This window comes from Pelodiscus sinensis, chromosome 4 (assembly GCF_052426305.1).
Source record: "Pelodiscus sinensis isolate ZL-2025 chromosome 4, ASM5242630v1, whole genome shotgun sequence".
Taxonomy (NCBI): domain Eukaryota; kingdom Metazoa; phylum Chordata; order Testudines; family Trionychidae; genus Pelodiscus; species Pelodiscus sinensis.
The window spans coordinates 59681718-59699259 of NC_143055.1; the positions used below are offsets into that span (position 1 = coordinate 59681718).

At 42.4% G+C, this 17542-nt stretch overlaps 1 protein-coding gene across 6 annotated transcripts in view; it reads right to left on the bottom strand.

Annotated features, from left to right (window-relative positions):
* The window catches only part of SNX25 (sorting nexin 25), a 143078-nt gene that overhangs the window by 52545 nt on the left and 72991 nt on the right, over positions 1 to 17542 (bottom strand). For all 6 annotated transcript variants that reach the window (XR_012904267.2, XM_089777893.1, XM_075930317.2 and 3 more), the window contains exon 7: positions 6749 to 6939. Coding sequence is in view for 5 of the 6 variants with exons in the window: in XM_089777893.1 (XP_089634019.1) it covers positions 6749 to 6939 (191 nt within the window). In the remaining variant the exon portion in view is untranslated. The remainder of the gene's footprint in view (positions 1 to 6748; positions 6940 to 17542) is intronic.

A 17542-nucleotide genomic window follows, 5' to 3' on the forward strand; every position in this document is an offset into this window, starting at 1 on the left:
GGGGTAGTGTTTCTATCCATAGATTACAAAGGTTTACATTTTGCAGATGGGGAAGCAGAGGCAAAGAGGGTGAATTCATTTGTTTGGGGTCTCCAACTAAGTCACTGGCACAGCTGGAACTAGAACCCCAAGGACTAGGTTCCCAGGTCAGGCCTATCTATCCACTGAACCATGTTACCTCTCCAAATTGTAATACTTTCATGGTACAATAATTTCTATAGCCATCAGTCACGATACCATATGAAATTAGGACTTTAAGCAAAAAAAAAAACAAAACCCCAACAAAACAAAACAAAAACTGGTAACAGTTTAAATCTTAAGAAACAAATGGTTTGCAAGAAAACACGTTAATAAAAAATAAGGTGAAAATACTGACAGAATTACATTCAGTTTTTTCATAAGGCAACAGTAAAGAAACTCTTTTAAAAAAAAAGTCCAAGGTGAATAAAATTAAAATATTTTATTCATCATGCATCACAATAAATGACAAACAAGTAGATATGACTGACTTAAATGTTCAACGTGATTATTTTGCAGGACTGGACTGCAAAATACATAGAACACAAGAACTATGCTGCCAAGTCTCTCTGTGTTTGTACCACACTAGCCTACTGTTTTGAAGAGACAGGATATCAAAACCTGCTTAGAATTGTTCTGTGACGCATTCCTGTACATTTTTGTAGCACCCCACTGCTCACTATTAACCCTGCTTAGAGGACACACAGACAGAACTTACTCAGGCACACATACATGTATTCAAGTCATGTGCATATCCTCAAACCAGAATACAGTGAGTAAATCTAAGCTTAGTGCTATCAGCCCTAATAGTAACTAGAGTTATCAGGTGTCCGGTTTTGAACCAGACAGTCTAGTATTTGAGCTTTCTGTTCGGGATACAAACTGAGAAAATAGAAATGAGAAAATATAGATGTCCGGTATTTTCTAAATAAGATGTAATGTAGACTGTGATGTAATGTCAAGTGTGTCCAATATTTTTGTTGAAACCATCTGGCAACCCTAATAGTAACCCTTTAAGCCTTTTAAACTATACATCTGCTTGAAGGTTGGGGAGAAAACTAAACAGCAACCTTTAGCTCTGCCACATTTTGGAGCAGGGAATACATTGATTCCTACCACGTTATTACTCAAAAGTTTTGCCAAATTCCATAATAGGATTAGAAAATATGTCTTTTCACATGGGAGCTTGAAGACAGTGGTTAAAGCAAAGCTCACAGAACTTTTTCTCCCCCCCCAGGTGTCCGCAATCCAAGACCTGGTCAAGGTGACTTCTTAAAAGGATTAGAAAATACATTGTGATTATACAGAAGATGAGATAAATCTGAAATAATTATTTTATTGTGAACTGTTAATCCAATACACTCGTGGCCAGCCTAGTTCTATTTATAGGACTCTGTACATTTACACATTGACCTATTAATGAAAAACTGATGTACACATGTTTCAGAGGGATAGCGGACTTAGTCGGTAACTGAAAAAGCTTAAAAAATAAATAGCCTCTTGGCACCTTAGAGACTAACAAAAATGTCGATGGCATCATCATGGGCTTTTGGGGGCACAACCCACTTCATGGTAACGGTTTCCTGAACTATAACAAGTTTAAGCTTTATAGAAGAGAGCTGACAAAGAAGACTTTAGTGAAGAGAAATCTGGTTAATCTGAAGGTTTTCTGATGGGTGAATGGTATTTATAGAGTGAGGTAGGGGACTTCTATTTTGATATTTTCCTTTTTTGGGGTAAATGCAAAAATAGCAGAACATGAATGATACTGGAAAGATGCCCCCATGATATAAGATGATCCCATGTGTAATATCCTGATTACAATAATGCCCTGTTAAAAAAAGCTAATCATAAATACCATAAATCTAGGCATGCCTTTGGGTTTTATAGCAATAGATAGATGCACCACACTGATTCACCATCAAGGATTACTGAGCATTAAGTTTTGGCTATTTTCCCCACCACTTACACTGAGGGGAAATCTAAGCAAAACACATACATTCATACTAACATATTATGAGCATATGCATCTGCCGTATTTTTTTCTTTAGCATATACAAGAGGCACTGAGGGAGGGATGGGAGAAGAATTTTAAGTCCCTCCCTCCCTTTCTACCATCCTCACAAGTTACCTAGATATAAAGATAACTTGTGACACAAAGCATAAGGAAAGAAGACTGGAGGAGCAGAAATCACAAAGTATGGTCACTTATAACAAAGAACCTGTCACTGTGGTGGAGGGAGGCAAATTATTTTTTTTCTCTTCCACTGCAACATCCACCAAGCCATGCTCAACAGAACAGTTGTGCAGCCAGGTTGCCTTTGCCTGAGCAAACTTAAATGGTGTCTGGCTATGAGGAGCTTTCCATCCATTTTGTAGATTAACTGAAATCAGACTTCAAATGCTCAATGACCCCTGGTGCTTCACAGAACTCACTGTGGGAACCAATCAGCCAAACACTCCATACAACACTCCTTACAGATAACACAATGCAACTTCTATTCAGAGGTTAGTTTACAGATGATGTAAATAATTTCTTCAATTAACACAGAAAACAGGAACTTCAGGCTAATACACTGCTGTGCAGGCGTGACAAATTTAAAAAAGTGATCTCATGCTTACAAAGGTTGGAGATGTCAGCTACAGAATACTGATTCAGCCAATAGCCAGTTTTATTAAACATGTAATTAAAATCACATTGTTCACCTTTAAGTTCAGATCCTAGCCATAGCAATCAAATTCAGGTCCATGCAATAAAATGAAAATTAAATGCAACAGAATTTTAAAAGAAATAAAACTGGGAACCTTTAAGATTCTCTGGAGTTTCTATATTGATCTTCAAGTAAAATGCAGCTATTTTATAGCCAGCATTGCTTTTGCTACAAAGGAACTGAGCATAATTTTGGATCTTTCTTTTAATCTATACTACAAGAACCACCCTGACTTCACATCCACATTAATTCTATAACCGAAGCATTTATTAAAATTAGGAGATTACTGGAAATACACGACCTCTAAAGAGGAAGGCTGCTGAATGAGTGGCAGTGACAGGAGTATAGTTCCAAGCCATCAGTCAACTCACTCTTCATTTAAAGAATATATCATACTCCTTCAGTCGATTAGAATGTTTCGAACCTCTTCAATACACACCAGTATCATCCAAAATACATCAATAAATGTCTATTCTTGAAATACTCCATGCACCCTAATAGGAGAAAAGCAAATCTGCTGTTTCATATATGCTTGACGTATTATTCTTTAAGCAATATTGTGTAGGGGAGCCTGCACCACCCTGCTTTGGCAATAAATGGTGATGCCTGCCTTGTCCAAAGTGCAGATTTCTGGTCTCTCTCAATTCTGGTGCGCCAAAGCACACAGGCAAGGCCAGAGTGTCAGGAATTGTTTTGCATAACAATCCAGATTAAGCAAGGTACATGAGACCACATCAAGAACACACAACAAGCAGCCTTGTACTGGTACTTCTGTTTCTGATAAGCAAAAGTAAAGATGTAGCCATGAAACTGTCAACTAAGCACATAATTTTAAGGGGAAAAAAACAACAAATGGTCTGGTAGCACTTTATAGACTAACAAAACATGTAGATGGCATCATGAGCTTTCATGGGCACAGCCCACTTCTTCAGATGATCAGAGTTATTGTTGTTGTTGTTTTTCGGTGACAGACTAACTCGGCTACTCCCTGATAGTTTTAGGTAACATTTTGAGCAGGATGTATTCCAAATAGGGGCACTGGGCATTTTACGTATCCTACACAATACATAATCAATTGGTAAATATTATTAGAATGACCAACTCTCGCTTTGCTATAAAATGGGCTTAGTAAGAACAATTGATGGGATGGAATGGGGAGGATTGACCCACACGTCCTGCTCCATGTAACTAGAAGTAAATAGGCCCTTCAAAACGGCGACCCAGTGTTAGAGGGACTCTAATGTTATAATGTTCATTTATTCATAATGGTTATAGTGCAATTGTTTTGTACAGAATTTGGGTAAGGTGCACACTTAAAATGGCGGTTGTCATCAGTGACTGGAAAACAAAATGGAGTTGTGGACAGTTGAATTTTGGACTTTTCTCGCCTTAAGTGTTTGAACTTGTTACAAAATTGCACATGGCATGCTAGAATTGTGCACATGACACTCCATCTTTGCACCCGACACACATGCCAGTTTCCTGCCGAAGAAAAGATACAAGTGTCACACTTTTTGAGAGTGCGTGCACCTTTTTGTCGGTGGTCTGCAAGGTGCTTGGCACTTGTGCTTTGTCCATCACCTGTGCCGAAGGATCAGGATCCAGGGACGTGTCTCTGCACCGGTTACCTCAGCCTGTCATTGCCAACCAGGATTACACTGCTGTGGTGAAGACCCAGTGAGGACTGTAACCTGTACCACATCATTTACCATCATCATCACACCTTGGCTCCTGTGGCGAACGCGGGGGTCAAGCCAACCAGCGCGGGAACACTTGGTGTTCCTCCCCAAGGGCTAACCGCAGGCTAAGGGTTAAGGTCGCAAGCGCCGCTTTACCATCAGCATGAATTTTGTAACACATGCCCCTACCCTTATTTGTACCAGGAATCTTTCTGTCTTCTTTATCTTCCGTTTTGGGGTGGAGGTTGGGATTGTTGGTGGTTGTTTTCTATTTGTTTCATGAAAGTGTCACCTAAATTTCTACAATATATGTTGTTTAGCTTTAATCTGAACTCTGAGTTTTCTTGTGAGGGAAAATCACCTGTGATAGATACGGTGTCAGGGGATCCTCCTTTCTGGTAACTAGAGCATTTAACATCTTTGATCAGATCCTTATCCTAAATTCTAAATTAATTCAAAAGATTTTATTCGTTACTAAGACTCTGGGGTAACGCCAGTGCATGGCGTTCCATTGTGTGGGAAGAAGAGGAACCACGATCTCCTGCCTGGTACTGTAGGTAACATATGGGTGAAGTGTAAGTGAATTAGGCTTTATTATTGTATTACAGTAGATTTTCTAGTAATTGCTTTTGCATTGCTTTGTGCTGTATTAATTGCTTTAGAATTTATAGTATTTAAGGTTTAAATTGTATAGTAATTGTTTTTAAGGCTTGTAAAACTTAAACAACTGTATTAACTGCTTAAAACTTACAATAAATAAGAAAGTGGTTAAGTAGCCTGGAGTGTCCTGGTTTCCCTTGGATCTAAAATAAATCGAACCACACGACAATACCTTAAAGGAATACCTGAATGACCAGCCTCTTTTTTAAAGAAAGGTGTGGGTCACAGGGACTAATAAGCCAATATTAATTTATTTTATTAAACAAAAAAATCCAACACAAAACAAAGAAGCCTTACCACATGCTGGATATTTCTACCTATGCCCTCAGCAGCAGCAGGGCCAATATGTAGGACAATGCTGGCTGCTTGTAAATACAAGTTTGAACTGCTGCTATTGATAAGATGGAGAGAGCAAAACGGGAAGCATCGCCAATAAAAATAGGCTTGCTCCCAGAGCTGAGCAATGCCATCTAACCCTGCTAGTGGGCATCTGATCTACAATCAAATGTTCTATGCTATTCTAGAGGGAGTGAGGAGTAGGCCTGGGAAGTGCTTTCCAAACCCTGCTCTCTGAGAAATGGGCATGGAGGAGAAATTTTTGGCTTAGAATACCAAAGGCTTAGAGCTGGGCAGTTCTAATTCAGCGCTGGTCCGGCTGCCACCAGCAATATGGCAAACACCTATACATGACTGTGGCTTTCCTCTTGTCAGTAGAGTCACTGATATAAAATGAAACTGCTCACATGCATAATAGCTTGCACAAGCTAACCTACAGTTAACACCACCCAGCTGGGAACAGGGCATTGATGGTTGCATTAACAACAGAATCTCTCTGCTTCTGAAACAGATCAAGATTGGCTTAGCACATCATATAACAGGTGCTTTTCTATAAACATTTTAAAAAGGAAGGGGAAAAAAATCAAACCTGCTTCCTCTCAGACTTTACCTTTCTACTTTTCTATACTTACTATAAAATAGTACATTACCATCTTTAGTAAGAATTATTTCCAAGCAATGGAACTTTCTTCTCATGCACAATCAAGTTACATTTATTACAATGATTTTAAAAAGACATCTACTTAAAGACTAACATTTTTTTCTTTCTTACCTACATCAAAATGTAGCATTTTATTTTTAACTGCAATATTTCAATTACTGACCTCAGTCCAAAAGGCACAGAAAGTAGTGTACCCAAATTATTAGCCCTGTTATACTTTATTATCAAATTAGCCAACAGCTACAAAAATGAAAATTTCAGTTAATGCAATATTTTTCCAAAATTCACTGTACAAAGACATTGAAATTTTTTATTTAGTCAACATTCAGTTATTTCCTACAGTAACTATGGGGAAAGACCAAGGAATATTGCAGATATAGAGGTAATCTTACAAAGACCACCATTGTAAGTGTGTGTCAGTCTACTATATATGACAAGTCTGAATACTCAGCCATTTCATGAGCTGAAGAACCCTTTATGAAGTTCTATACATAGACAATATCCCAGTACCATAATTTTAACACATTACAATGTACTTTACAAGGTAACTATTGCAATAATTTCCCAACATTAAACTGAACAGAGCACAAAACAATTGCACCAACACTTGGATGATACATATTCATAATTAAAAGTGATCAGACATTAACACCTGGAAAAAGTTCACACTATGTTATACTTACCTTCTGGCTCTGATGCCCATCACTCTCATCAGATACACCATCCTCCTGCTGGTCGTAAGCTGGACCTCCTAGAAGTCTTATTCTCTTCTCACACTGCTTCTTTGCCACAGTCAACTGATTAATATACCTTTTCACATTGCGGGCCCTCAAGAGGTCAGCTTTCATTGCAGCAGTTTCTTTAGCTTTAGTATCTATGAGAAACAGCAGAGAAATGAGAAGTTGTCTTTCACAATGGAAAACTTCGGATTACAAGCTTCTGAAGTGTTGTCATTCAACATCCAGCTGGACACTGGAATAAAAATACTTGGAAGTCTGCTTCTAAAACAGACCATGCCAGTATCTACTCAGGAGACAGACTCGAATCAGATTAACCCCACTCAAATCAACAAAGTCCTGAAAGATTAGACCAAGGCTGTTTGATGGGATATTAGATTTGAGATAACATGGGGAAATATTTTTGAAATTCAACAGAATAGAGCTTGTGCATAAAACAAATACAGACATTCAGAGCACTTCAAATTTCCATACTCTCCCCACTGAATCCTCCCAATAGTTCTAAAAATGTCCAGTTAAAAACACAGATAAAAACCAACCCATGCAGCACTGAAAATTATTCCTGTGCTTTGCCTGAATGTGAACAACTCTTGCAAAATCATGGTCTTTGGGTGTGTCTAGACTACATGGCTCCGTCATCGGAGCCATGTAGATTAGGCAGGATGACAAAGGAAAATGAAGCTGTTATTTAAATAATCACCTCTTCATTTAAATAAAAATGATCACCGTGCTGTGCCGTTCAGCTGTTAGTTGGCACAGCGCGGCAGTCTAGACGGGGATCTGTCGATCCCAGAACCCTTTGTCGTCAGATCCTTTAGTTCTGGGGTCAGCAGATCCCCATCTAGACTGCCGCGCTGTGCCGACAAACAGCTGATCAGCACAGCGCGGTGGCCATTTTTATTTAAATGAAGCGGCAATTATTTAAATCGCCGCTTCATTTCCCCGTGTCGTCCTGCCTAATGTACATGGCTCCGTCGACTGAGCCATGTAGTCTAGACACACCCTTTGTTAAAAAGGTAATTCAATGCTGTTGCTCAATGACAAAACTTCTTATATCTGTGTAACAAGAGTTCTGCAGCAAGTTAACATGGCAATACAGAATTAAGCCATAGTCAGAGCATTGCTGGTTGTTCCCCTTTGTCTGAGAGATAGGGGAAAGTGCACAGTCTGCTGCATTCCTCACTCTGGCTGCGGAGTGCAGGGGGCAAAAGAGACGTGAACCTTTTGCTTCCTGACAAGGACAGGAAGGGGAAGAGCAAACAGCTTTGGTACAAATCTTGGGGGGAAGGTACAATGTCCCCCCGTCCACCCTTGTACTTGCGCGCATGCACACACACACACACACACACACACACACGCACACTGTTCCTTGACCAGAGCTGCACCTCACCCCCCCCCCCAATCCTGACTCCTGCACCCTTCCAGCCCCCTGTCCTGACCCCCTCCTTAAAAACCTGAGCAATGCTGGGTAAATGTGCTAGTATAATAATATATGCATACACATATAGTGATGGTGAATGGGATTCTTTCTGGGTTAAACATACAAACATATATACATCTAAATACATGTATACCTGTGTGCATGACAGACAGATCTGGAGCGGCAGAGTAATTTGTCTAAATACTATCTGTTGGCCTGGTATTGAGGCATTTGCTGAATGACTATGATGGTTTAAAGACAGGAAGGAAAAGAATTGCTCAATACAGACATTGCTCACATACTTCATAGTTGTTAAGAAACCGACAAGAACTATTAGCTTTGATGATTTTGCCTCCATCTCAAGCCACAACTACAAAGTAGATTTTGACCGGGACAGAAAAAGGCCCAAGAATATTGAAAAGTAATGGGATTTATAAGGCCGCTGTCCTAAGGAAGCAGTTATTTAGGGGAAACTGACAGACACAGGAACCCAATGAGTAGACTCTAGGTCGCCATCACAGGATGAAAGGGCTATAGGCCAGACTGACATGCATGTAAACTATTTTAAAATCCATTCTTTAATAGTTTGTTCCTACTGCTAGGATAAACAATACTTTGGCTTTAAGAAGGTTGTCTGATCATAGTATACCACTAGTCACAGACTCCCAAAGGGAAAAAATGAACATGTTCAAACTCAACAGGATCCGCAGGATAAAAATGCTGGATACCAAAGAACTGTAGCCCAGGGCCTTGTCTAAGAATGGAAGAATTATGTAATTCCACCATGAAATAGGTCAAATGCATGAGACGGTGCACCAGAGAGACAAGAAAAGGACAAAGGCAGCTAGCCCTGTAACTGTGTGCATGTAGAAGAGAACACACATGTACACACACACACACACACACACACACACACAGACAGAGAATTAATAAAAGGGACAGGGAGGAGATGGTGAGTGAGCAAGCAAGAGAACACACACTCGCACACATGGAGTAAGGACATTAATAAAAGGGGCGATGGAAAGCCTTTTGGGAGAGCATTTTTGTTTAATTGGTGTTTGTCAAAAAGTGAGCTGCAGTCATTTGAATAGTCATTATCAGAATGTTTTTGTTTTATCTAATGGCTATCAGTGGGAATGTCAAAGGATAGATTTTAATTTGGCATCTCCCAATATCTGTCAAAATTCTTTGTTCATTAAACATTTTGCAATTTGGGGGGAGCATATTGTACCTCAGGTCTTTTTCCTCTTCTCCTCCACTTCTCCCATTCTATCACATATGTATCAACTTTTAACCAAGAGATTGAAATAATAAATTAAATGCTCTGTTGGCTCATAGATGAGATTTACACCATGAAGTCACGTGGCTCATTTTGAGAGTTAATCATTCAAGCAGAAGATAAAATGAGTTATCACTAGAACTGACTATTTACATGACATCATAGATTTGCATGTAATTTGATAACACATAGTCCTTATCCACAGGAGTTCATTCATACATACATATATGATAGAATCTTCAGATGTCTTAGGTTGACTTCTTGGAATGTTTGGTTTCATAATATTAGCATAATTAGAAGACAGACGAGAATGACAGAATGAAAAAGAGTAGCAGAAAAGTGGTGGAAAGGAATGTTTTGAAGAATAAGATTGATCAGCACACTGAGGTAGGGAGAGGCAGAATGGTCTCACGAATGGGAAGTGACAAAAGGAGCATTAATATTGTCAGGAGCATTAATGTTGTCAATTCTACAGGATTATAAGTATGCTGTGTTTCTATCTGCAAAGCATGGGGGAACAGGAACTATAAGTAAAAGAAGTGGAGCTATCTGGAAAATTTTCAGAATACTTTTTCATTAGACTTTCCCAATTCATCAGAATCTAAATGTCTTGCAAAGTCCTTTTGATTTCAATGAAGCCATTTCAGAACTAAGCAAAATAAAAATAGCATATTTTATTTTATTTACACTTTCCTGTTTCATTCTGACTTGATGCTGGAAAATTCCATTTCAGTGCAAGTCTCAGAAGGGTAGCTGTGTTAATATGATTCAGTAAAAACAATGAGGAGTTCTGTGGCACCTTAAAGACTAACTGATGCATCTCTGCATGTGTATATATACACACATCTGCCAAACTGAAGTTTCCACTTCACGAATCTGATGAAATAAGCTTTCTTGGGCTAGAGCCTATCTCCAAATAAGTCTTTAAGGTGCCACAAGATTCCTCATTGTTTTTGCATTTCATTGCAGTGTGTTGTCACATGTTGTACTGTGTGTTCTTTCACTTGATGTATACGTATTAGTTCATCTTATCTATATGAATTCACAAGCTTATTAAAAATTATTAATTGACTCCAGGTGGATTTCTTCTGATACTTATCAGGTCAGGAATAAGCCCATACACACCCACAGCAGGAAAAGGAGGAGATGTGAGTATCAGTAATATAATACATATGGAGATGTGTACTATATGCAGCTGGGAGAGAGGACAGTGCAGTAGTAAAGGAAGTGGTGTTATAGTCCCTGGCTCCCATGTAGTAAAGAAAGAGTTACTATATTACGTTGTTTATTGTTAGAATAACAACACTAACAACTATTTTTGTGACTGAAAGAATTGGGGTCAGGGATATATAAACCAACCAAGAAAGAAAATTGGCTGGGAGGCCTTGAACTTTCCTCCTTTTCCCTGAGTGGAACCAAGAGAAGATTGCTCAACCAAACTGCAGCTGTGGGAACCAATGGTGTAGCCTCCGCCCACCATTTCAGGAACCTCTTCTACTGTTCTTGAGAGTAACAGCTAAGGTGCCCCTGGTCTCCACTGCCCTTTCACAGACCACAACCATCCTGAAGCTCTTCCCCCCTCACCTCCCTGAGGAGAGAAGCAAAAACTCACCTGCATACAACAGATTGCAGGCTTAGCCGCAGCCAGTCCCACATCTCTAGGAAAGACCTTGATGAGGTGCTGGCACTGTGGCTAGGGAGGGGTAAGTGGAAGGATGTGAGGGAGGAATGGGGCACGAGCCCCCGATGGGGAGGACCGAGGTGGCTGAGGGCTCCTAGGGGTGAACGCTCTCCCGCAGGACGTCCTGGATCCTGACAGCCCCCTGATGGGCCCCCTGGATGGCAGCCTGCAACAAGTGCTGATGGGAACAACCCCACGAGACTCACCGGTGTGCCCAGAGGCAGCTCTGGTTCCATGTGGCCGAGTGCTGTGGTGTCCCGAGAACGGGCACTCAGGGCACTCCAAGACAGGACTGCTTTGCTGTCCCTCAAAGAGGTAGACAAGCAAGCGGGGAACCCTGAGAACTGTCTGTCCAGGGTGGGGATAGGGTCCCTTTAAGCACGGAGCTCAGTTAGCCTCAGGCAGCAGCCCCACACACTAAGTCCTAACCTGATGCCCCGCCAGCACTGGTTCCGGCCAGCCTTAACTTCGGTTCAGGGTCTACTCAGTCTGGATGCACTATTTCGAAATAGGTTGTGTGTGTAGATGCGTTATTTTGAATTAGCTTAATTCAAATTAACTATTTCGAATTAAGTTAACTTGAATTAATGCTGTAGTGTAGACATGCCCCTAGTCTATAACGTGCCACAGGACTTCTAGTTGTTTATGCATATTCAGACTAACATGGTTACCCCTCTGAAAATTAGAAATGTAGTTCTTAGCAATACATTAACTAAACCATATTCTACTGTTTAACCAATATCTGTTCCTCTTGATGGACACAACATAAAGCTAATGTGTATCTGTATTTTACTAGTAGATTCTTATAGCCAAAGGGGAAAAAACCAACAAAAATCTTGCTTTTCACAATGCTGCTTTGTAAACCTAGTGGATTTGTCACTGACACCACCAGCTGCAGCAGTGTTAACCCAAATAGCTTATCTGGAAGTTTCAAATACACCCAGCACTCTATTTTTTGCAAGACCCTTAGAGAGTTTAGCATTTACTGAACTTTCTTAATGCCATGCTGAAATACATAAGTGGAGAAAAACCTGTTTATTTTTAAATAAAGATAAACAGTACTGCAGAATTTACTGATCATTAAAAACCTCTGTAAACTCTTAAGACTGAACTTCACATTTTTAAAGCCTGCTTGGGCCTAGAAAAGTATTTGCTTAATTCTGAAAATGCCAACGGACTTCAAACTGAAAAGTACAGCAAACAGGGTTCTTTCACAAGCTCATGACAACACAGCTAAAAGCAAAAGGTAAAGCTAATTCTTGTGGGTTAAGAAGAGAATGAGTAATAGATCATTAGATACTAACTACTCTTATTTATAAGCCCTTGCCACAAGTTGGTTAATCATAGAAAATATTTATACAACCTAACAAGAATATTCAAATCAAGGATTTCTATAATGGTACTCTACATAGTAACTATATCACCAGAGAGCGGGGATGGACATTTAAAACAGACATGTGAGAACATTATTTTTCTCATTTTAAACCTAATGCATAACCAAGTTGCAGAACTCACTGCAACAAGACGTAATGAAGGCCAAGAGTTTAGTGGGGTTCAAGAAAGGGTTAGAGATATTTATATAGCTGTAAACAGGGGCTGAACTGCTGCTTGCTGTCAGCCAGCTAAAAGGAGGGGTGGGTGTGCCCACTACAGTTGTTTAGCTCTGCAAGGTAATTAACTGTTAACTGTTGATATGTAAATACTGCTCAGGAGAGAATCCCTGGTGTGGCTATATAAATCCCATTCAGCCAGGGCTGATGGAAGGTCAGTGTTGGAATGGAATGTGGAGAATTGTATATAATTTGTGACTGTTGTGGGTGTCACTAATCATGCTACCCCTAAATGTGGGAACTGTAAAACATGCCACCAGTGCTTGCAGGAGAGACACCACCATCATGGTAAGAGGTCTCGGAAGAACAAGCCTCCCCCCTTCCAGAGTTGAGTGGAGTGAGCTGGGGGAAAGGGTTAAAGGGCTTGAGTCAGCCTGCTTCACACCTGCCAGGTGTGAGCTATAAGACTGGCCCAGCCTGTACCTTTCCCCCTTTGTTTTAAGGACAGACCTAAAGCAGACTCCCTGAGGAGTCTTTTCTTTTGCTAGTCCAGTGAAAGCTGGATTCATTTGCTAGTCCAGCTGGTGGCTAAAGAGTTGAAATCACTGAGGGTACGTCTACACTACAGCGCTAGTTCGAACTAACTTAGTTCGAATTAGTTAATTCGAACTAAGCTAGTTCGAACTAACGCATCTAGAACTAAAAACTAGTTCGAACTAGCGTTTTGCTAGTTCGAACTAGCAAGTCCACATTGAGTGGACTCTGAACAGGGCCTAAGGATGGCTGGAAGCAGTGCCGGCAGGGCATAAAAGGAGGACTTAGAGCATGGAGATGCTGTCTCAGGCTAGCCGAGGGCTGCGCTTAAAGGGTCCCGACCCCCACCCCGGACAGACAGTTCTAAGGGGTGCTCGCTTGCAAAGAAGTTCTGGCTTGGATTGCCCGGAGTGCCCACACTCAGCACATCACAGCACTCGGCCATCAGCCCGGCTGCACTTGCCGCAGGCTGCCATCTGGGGAGAGGGGGCAATCGGGGGGCTGCAGGAGAGCTTCCACCCCCAGAAGCCCGCAGAGACAGCCCAGTCCTCCCCATCGGGGGCTCGTACCCCATTCCTCCCTCACCTCCTTCCACTTACCCTTCCCTAGCCCCCCTTCTTATTGATGTACAAAATAAAGATACCGTTTCTTCCAACATTGACTCTGTCTTTATTGAACAAAACTGGGGGAGACTGGGAAAAGGAGGTGGGAGAGGGGAAGAGAAAGGCTGGGAGAGGGGAGGGCAACTAACATGATCAGGGGTTGGGAACAGGTCCCAGATGAAGAGAGGTTACAGAGACTGGGACTGTCCAGCTTAGAAAAGAGGAGACGGAGCGGGGACAGGATAGAGGTCTCTAAAAGCAGGGGTTGGGTGGAGAGGGTGCATTCAGAAAAGTTCTTCCTGAGTTCCCATAAAGAAGGACTAGAGGACACCAAAGGAAAGGAATGGGTAGCAGGCTTGAAACTAGTAAGAGAAAGTTGTTGTTGTTGACAAAGCAAATAGTTAACCTGCGGAACTCCTTGCTGCAGGAGGCTGTGAAGGCTACAACTAGAACAGAGTTGAAAGGGAAGTGAGATCAAGTCATGGAGGTTGGGTCCATGGAGTGGTATTAGCCAGGGGGTAGGAGTGGTGTCCCTGCCCAAAGTTTGTGGAAGGCTGGAGAGGGATGGCACGAGACAAATGGCTTGGTCACTGTCTTCGGTCCATCCCCTCCAGGGTCCCTAGGGTTGGCCGCTGTCGGCAGACAGGCTACTGGGCTAGATGGACCTTTGGTCTGACCCAGGACGGCCATTGTAAGCTCAGGGCTCAGGGTCGGGGGTCTCAGTGGACCCCCTTGATTTTCATGCACACCTGGTCCTGGGTGGCCAGGCTGGCAGCTCTCCTGCCCTAGACGGCCACTTTCCTGTGCCTAGTGCGGAGATCGTGGACGAGGTCCACGATGTCCGCACTAGCCCAGGAAGGTGTCCGCCTCTTGCGGTCCAGGGCAAGCTCCCGGGAGCCGCCAGCCTGGTCCCGGCAAGAGGGGGTGGGCTGGGGGGCATCGGGTGGGTGGCTCTGTGCCGTGCCAGGTGCAGGGTCTGCTGGCTGGGTGCTGGCAGGCTTGCACCTGGCACGGGCACCGTAGCCAGCCCGTGCCCCTTTAAGGGGTCCGGGGCCGGGAGGGGGGCATAGAGTTTCCCTGGTGTTGGCCAGAGTGGCCACCAGGGAAACCTGGGGAGGGCTAGCCTCCCACTAGTTCGAACTAAAGGGCTACACAGCCCTTAGTTCGAACTAGCTAGTTCGAACTAGGCGTTAGTCCTCGTAAAATGAGGTTTACCTAGTTCGAACTAAGCGCTCCGCTAGTTCGATTCAAATTCGAACTAGCGGAGCGCTAGTGTAGCACCTATTAAAGTTAGTTCGAACTAACGTCCGTTAGTTCGAACTAAATTTGTAGTGTAGACATACCCTGAGAGCTGAAATCACTGGTTTGGCTGAGAGCCAGACCTATTGCAGCCAGAGAAGTGGCAGCGACCAGCGGTGTGGTGTGGAGCGGCGGTAGGCGAGGAGCGGCCATCAGCAGCGTGGCGTGGAGTGGCGGCAGGCAAGGAGTGGCGACCAGCGGCGTGGCATGGAGCAGCAGCAGGCGAGGAGCGGCGACCAGTGGCGGCAGCAGACGAGGAGCGGCGGCAGGTGCTCAGCGGAGCGTCCAGTGGCGTGGGACGAGACAGCTGGTGGAGCGTGGTGGAGTTTCGTATAAGGTGCCCCCTATCTATCGCCCCACCCCCATTTCTACGCAGGTTGTGAGGTGAAACCCTGTGGGTGAATTTTGGGACTCCGGGTGGCACGGACCAGGGACAGAGACTTTTGGGGTGTCGGACTCTTTGGACTTCGGGCCATACTTGGCTGGGAGAGGGAGCTTGGCTCATGTTTGGGTTATGGACTCTGTTTGTGATGTTTTCCCCAAGTTAATGCTGTATGACTTCTCTTTCTGTTTCATTAAATGTTTCTTTCCTGCACTCAGACTCAGTGCTTGCGAGTGGGGAAGCATTGCCTCTCAGAGGCGCCCAGGGGTGTGTGAATTTCCCAGATTACTGGGTGGGGGCTCGAGCCGATTCTATGTGAGATGGACCCCAAGATATTGAACCCTCCTGGTTACTGCCAGGCCTACCCAGCAGAAGGGTAACATAGCTAAGAAGAATTTTTACAGCAGAACTAGACACATTAAATTGTATAAGTAATATAATCATTCATGTTCCAGTAAATACCGCCCCCTGTAGTGGACAGGGATTAGGAAGAAAACCTGCTTAGAAGCAATTCCAGGATTTCTTATGCATTTCTGTACAGACATTCTTACACCTTTCCCCGAAGCACCTGGTACTTATCAAGATCAAAGACATGATATTGGATTAAGTGAATGTGAAACTCTTGATTGCTACATTGCTTTTTAGGTTACACAATTTCTTACAGCAAGGCAGCAAATTCCAGGACTCTAACTGAATCATCTCATTAGACACTTAAATCCTGCACAGAGAGACAGAGGCATATTTGCCAAATCACTCTGAGGCTAGATCAGGTAAGTCCATTCAAGTGAATGAACATAAGAGGTTTTGGAGCACCTCTCTAAGGCAAAGGGTGCTACCGTCAAACTCACACAACTTGTCTTGACCCTAAAGTTAAGTTATAAATCAAATGTTGCCCTTAACTTGATCTGTACATAAAAACTCTTAACTCCAGCATGATGACACTTTTAATTCAAATGGGCTGCCCTGTTGGAAGCACGGCCTACATCTTGATTAGGCAAAACTCAGCCACTATAATGTGACTGCTCTGTAGCGTGAATACAGTACAGGCTATCATCTCTTGAGAGCTACTAGTCCTACAATGCCTTGCCACGACTCACTTTGTGTTTTCAGGAAGGACAGACAAGTTCTCTCATAATACACTGGCAAAGAATTCATATAGAGTCACTCCGCTTATTACAGAACGAGTCATGGGATATACTGCCAGAAGTCTTAATGCCTGTTAGCTGAATGTAGAACCAGTGTGGACACAATGGCTGGAGAATTATTCCAGATGGATCTCTACTCTCACTGGAGTTAGGTTAATGAGAGAGGAGTAACTTGACTGAAAACTCACCAGAAAGAGGTCATGTAGGGGAGAAAATGTCAGCTAATATTAAGTTTTGTTATTTAAGGAAACAAATAAAGGCAAACTTCTCGAAGGGAGTGAATTTGTACTATTCTCCAATGAACACCCAGCATGCATATCCTCTCCAGCAGGTTAGGAACTCAACCTGCTCATATTTACCTCAGTAACTCCTGAGGTGAACCCAAAGACAGGCATTTGTCCAAGTGAACAGCAGCTCCATTACCACCACTAGCAAGTTTGAAGATCTTAGTCGGTACGAAAGAGAAGATTCAGTGAAACTGCTTTTGGAAATGCCTAGGCCAGATTCCCTATAACCCAAAATCTGATGTGCAGGAACTATTCTCTCTCTACATATAGCATTAAGAGTAGTACCCATCCTAGTACAATCATAGTTCTCTGAGCACAACCTATCACCTATGCAGAAAGACAGGAGTTCATACTAAAGAAGTTAAAATTAAAATCCAATGATGTCTATGTGGTGTGAAGATGTAAAGTGGTATGTGAGTCTGGTATCCTGACTAACTATTAAAAAAAAATCAAGTCAGACTGAAGACTGATGGGGTAAATGATGTCTTAAAAAATACTGTTTTTATAGGTAATCATTTAAGAAGTCTCTCCACAGCAACCCTTGTTGCAACACTTCTGCTT